This window comes from Arabidopsis lyrata (assembly GCF_000004255.2).
Source record: "Arabidopsis lyrata subsp. lyrata unplaced genomic scaffold ARALYscaffold_8, whole genome shotgun sequence".
Classification (NCBI taxonomy): Eukaryota; Viridiplantae; Streptophyta; class Magnoliopsida; order Brassicales; family Brassicaceae; genus Arabidopsis; species Arabidopsis lyrata.
The window spans coordinates 19,771,642-19,776,866 of NW_003302548.1; the positions used below are offsets into that span (position 1 = coordinate 19,771,642).

The following is a 5,225-nucleotide window of genomic DNA, read 5'->3' on the forward strand; positions in this document are numbered from 1 at the left end:
TAATGTATTTTTGTTTTCAAGATCAATTAATTAGAGTAAATAAAGTAAAAACAATTTGAGATTAATTTTTTAAAAGATAAAATACATATTTTCTTAATTTTGATGAAAAACTCAGAAAATCAATCTTTCTTATACAAAGGGAATACATTAATTTACACGCAAGATTTTTTAGACCCTTTTTAACTTTTACTTTCACGATTCTACACATATAGTTTGATATAATTAAGGATGAATACTTTTGTTGACCGAAAAAAGGATGTAAATTTATTACTAAAGGTGAGAAAAAACTTATGTGTTTCATATCGTCCTGTTTTTATTTTCAAAATCTCATCCCATATAAAAATAACATCCCGACAAGATTTTTGTATCACAAAAATAGCTAATTTTTTTAACAAAAGAATGTATTTTTGTATTAACGAAGAAAATATGAATAGATTTTTGTATCATGATATAATCTATACTAGTATTTTTGCAGTCATTTTGGTGACGGGTGGGTAAAAATGCTTCCGGATTATTTGGATATTCGACCCGTTTCAAAAAAATTTTCACAAATAAATTTGTTGGGTAGGGTTATATTTAACCCAACTCATACACCGGATATTTCATATTTAATAATTTAGATATTGAGAAGATCTGATTAAGATTTATAATTATGATTCTCCTATCATTTTTGTTTGATTTGTTTTTAACTGTTTTGAATCATCATATAATACATAAAGTAAAAAAAAATCAATTTTTTTTCCTGCATATACTGTGATTCGAAATTAAAAAAATGGACATATATTATCCTATTGACAAAAATGTGTGTTCAACGTTCTACATCGATTAAAATATTTATACAATGATTCAGAAAATAAATGAGTTTTTTGGCGGGACGGGTTTGGCGGGACGGGTTTTTGAATCAACAATAATAAAAAGATTAAAATATCATTAATCCGCCGCTTTAATACGGATTAAATCCTTATTTTTTAATACCACAAATATTAGACATATTAAATCAGTCTCATTTAGAAAAGATTGTATAAAACCAAAAATGGTCTTGTGGTATAATGTCTCGTGGTCTTAGAAGATGATATGATTTGTAAACTTTTATATATGATAAATAATCATTAAATTTTAAAATAAAAACAAATTACGGGACAAGTTAAGAAATTACAGAACGAGTTATATTTCGGAAATGATTTATATGGCGGACGATTTGAATCAATATTTATATACCGCTTTAATACGGGTTAAATCCTCAGTTTATTAATAATTATCTCGTGGATTCGTGGTATACCGTTACTTAATAATAATTGTAAACTATAATATAAATAAATATGTTATAAGGAGATACAATTTACAAAATATTTTTATACTAACTTTAAAATTAAATCATGTTCCGGTGTACCGCGGGTTAAAATCTAGTTATGTAATTATTTGTGATCAAATCTTGTCTTTTTACTAGTGAAATTTAGAATTAAAAAGAATATTTAGACACAACTAAAAATATTTTCATGTTAGTTTTCTGAGTGTGTGTATCTTTTTATGTCATGTCCCTATATAAATGTTCTTATTCCACAAAAAAAATTAGGACAAGCATTTGGATCGTACAAAATCAATTATTTTTATTTTTTTTCGTCTACAACCACAACGGACCGGTCCATTAGTGCAAGTAATTTCATCATAGTAGAAGAGACTCGATCCCGAAAGAAGTGATACAGGTTTTTGGTAGACTTATAAATGTCATTGGGCCGCTGTCAGTTTTTTTTTTGTGCTAAATAAATATTAAATCAAGATAAAGTGATATGCAATTTTCATTACTATATATATATATATATTTTTTTTTTTTGAATAACCGCGGGTCTCCCAAAGGCTTCCTAGGCCCAAGAACTATATATTTGCTCGCATCTCAATTTGGTTACCCCTTCTTTCTGCCTTGTTTAATACTTGTTTTCTTTTTGTTAAGTAGTCTATCAATGATCATAGTCATACACTAAAATGAAAAAAGGTTGTGTTTTATGAATTCAAATCCTCCAGATATGCTATAAAATATCTGATAAATTTTAATATATAATGTCATAGTCATAGACTCATAGTTCAACCTTCACTAATCACTAGTATTAAAACCAATACATTTTGAAAGAATAAAATAGCAATAGTTTAATGATATTATCCTTAATTATTGATTGAATGAAGGGACCCTTGAATGAATCAATTATTATTGTGGCTGATCTCTTTTCTTGACGACCATATCTCCTAGATCAATACAATCTCTTACCCAAAATCACAATGTTCCTTGATCTCACAAGAAACAACTAAAACGGACAAGAGCATCTGAACAGTGTCATCACTCATCAGTAAGCATTTCCGTGTGACCGTGAATTCTGACAGATGCTTGACTGGTCCAATGATAACATTACACGTAGCATTGCACCACAGTGACTTAGTGGCCTGTGTATAAAAGATTTAAAGAACGTGTAATCTCAAGTCTCAACCATTCATCCATCAAATATATAGTATTTACTCATTTTCTAGAAAATTGATGTTCTAGCATTTGTTATTTGTTCCACGAAAATTGATTTTTTAACTTTTTTTTTTATTAATTTATAATAATAAATCGTAAATTTCAAGGCGTAATGATTGAAAATAATTAACTTTCTTAAATTACTATTGATTGATAATTATTTTAAAATATGTAATATTAAAATTAATGTTCAAGTGATTAAACAATGATTAAATTTTTAATATGTGTAAAAACTCTAAAACATCAAACTATTAAGAAGAGTGAGAGTATTGATCATTTCTTTTGACTGCAAATAATTATTAATCATTTATCTGTACATGTGTCCTTTTTTTTTCTCTCTCTCCCTCTCTATCCCTTTCTCGTAATTTTGCTATATAAGAGCACATCTGTAATCTGTGTGAGACAGAACTAAAAACAAGCATTGATAGTTTTCGTTTCTAAACTCGATATATAATGATAACACGTTCACGTGTTCATCGTCAAAAGAGTGTCTCAGTGAGTACAGTCTTCAAGTGTCTTCTGGTTTTGATCAGACGCTCTATTCAATTCTCTTAAGGCATAGTTTTTTTTTTCTTGTTAATTTTATTTTAAAACAAAGGATTAAAGAGTCTTTCTTTTGGAAACATGGAGCCTTAATGATCCTTTTGTTACCTCTAGCTAGGATTTTACGTACTAATTAGGTATTTAAACTAAAACAAAATCAAGAAGAAGAGCATAGAGAGATGGTGAGGACACCATGTTGCAAAGAAGAAGGAATAAAGAAAGGAGCTTGGACTCCTGAGGAAGACCAAAAGCTTATTGCTTATCTTCAACTACATGGTGAAGGTGGATGGCGTACTCTCCCTGAAAAAGCTGGTACTTTTATTTTATTTTATTTTATCATATGGTTGAATTATTAGCAATTTTTTAAAAGAAAGTTATAAACTACCTCTGTTCCTAAAACAATGATGTTTTAAGTTTTACACACATATTAAAAAAAAAAAATTTATATTTTTTAATTATTATTTTGTTAGTTTAATAATATTACTTTTACTTCTCTCTTTCCATTATTGGTCACAAACAAAAGTAATAATGATGTTTTTACGAACTTGGTAGAACAAGTAAAAAACTCAAAACATCAAATAACTAGGAATAAAAGGAGTATATTTTATATTATTTATTAATATGATTTGTGTAAATGTATATAGGATTGAAGAGATGTGGAAAGAGTTGCAGATTGAGATGGGCTAATTACTTAAGACCCGACATTAAGAGGGGAGAGTTTAGTCCTGAAGAAGACGACACTATCATCAAGCTTCATGCTCTTAAGGGTAACAAGTAAGCTTCAATTTTGGATTAGATAATCATTACTATATGTGTAATGTTGCATGAAAAAACTTTACTTTTCATCTCAAATTCCAAACAGAGAATATACTAGTATAATTTTGCCCCAAAAAAGAATATACTATAATTTTGTTATTATTTATGTGTATGGTTGCGTTTGATTATTGAAGGTGGGCCGCGATCGCCACTAGTTTGGCGGGACGAACTGACAACGAAATAAAAAACTATTGGAACACAAATCTCAAGAAGCGTCTAAAACAAAAAGGCCTCGATCCAATTACTCACAAACCGATCAATTCAACCGGTAAAACTGGTCTGGAACCAAAAACCAATAAACCGGTTTATTCATCCGGTTCCGCTAGGCTTCTTAACCGCGTCGCAAGCAAATACGCGGTGGAATTAAACCGGGATCTACTAACCGGGATCATCAGTGGAAACTCTGCGGTCGCCGAAGATTCACAAAACTCCGGCGACGTTGATTCTCCGACTTCCACATTGCTCAACAAAATGGCTGCAACATCAGTTTTGATCAACACTACGTCGACATTTTCCGGCTTCTCCGACAACTGTTCTTTCACCGATGACTTCAACGAATTCTTTAGCAATGAAGAGATCTCCGATATGTATACGACAGTCGATAATTTTGGGATTATGGAAGAGTTAAAGGGTATTTTAAGCTACGGCGGTGCCGGCGCCGGAGTTATTGAAGATTCGCCAGAGGTCAATGTAGCTGATGCAATGGACTTCATTGGTTCTTGGAACGAAGATGACAATATGGTTGGAGTCTTTGTCTAACGAGTCAGACTAAAACCAATCTTACGTTGGTTTTTCCTTTAATAACCTGTGATAGATTGGTGTATCATCACGTGGTCGAAATAATGTGCTGTTGTAAGAAACTAATAATAAATCAATATTTTCGCATAATTACACGGATTTTGTTTACAAATCCGGAAAAAAAAAACATGAAAAAATATTTCTTACGAAAATACACAGAATTTTTTTATTTATATGACATGCTACTAATGGAATTGATAAGCCTGTTACACATTTAGAGTCTCATTATAAGTCATATATATATATATATATATATATATATATATATATAAAGAGTCATAAACTAAATGAAAATTTTATAATTTATCTGACACATTTAATTATATATGATAGCGGATGATGCAGATTAATCCGCCCGTGATCAAAATTTATTTTCCATTAACAAAATTGTCAATTGTGTCTGCAGAAGAGCGGTTAACAGAAAAAGAAAATCAAATTTTGTTAGATGCACAAAATTAAACTATTACCTATTGTTATTTGGACGGACGCCTACCAACTAATGTTTTGCGAATTTTATTGATGATACATTGGAAAGCGAGAAAGCAATAACAAAACAATTATA

General features: G+C 30.0%; 1 protein-coding gene across 1 annotated transcript; it reads left to right on the forward strand.

The window, feature by feature from the left end:
• The first annotated feature begins 2,876 nt into the window (after window positions 1-2,876).
• On the forward strand, window positions 2,877-4,758 carry LOC9302475 (transcription factor MYB34). Its single transcript, XM_021010118.1, has 3 exons — window positions 2,877-3,361; window positions 3,694-3,823; window positions 4,000-4,758. The coding sequence occupies exons 1-3, from the start codon at window positions 3,229-3,231 to the stop codon at window positions 4,622-4,624; spliced, it is 888 nt and encodes a 295-aa protein (XP_020865777.1). The 5' UTR covers window positions 2,877-3,228; the 3' UTR covers window positions 4,625-4,758.
• The last annotated feature ends 467 nt before the right edge of the window (window positions 4,759-5,225 follow it).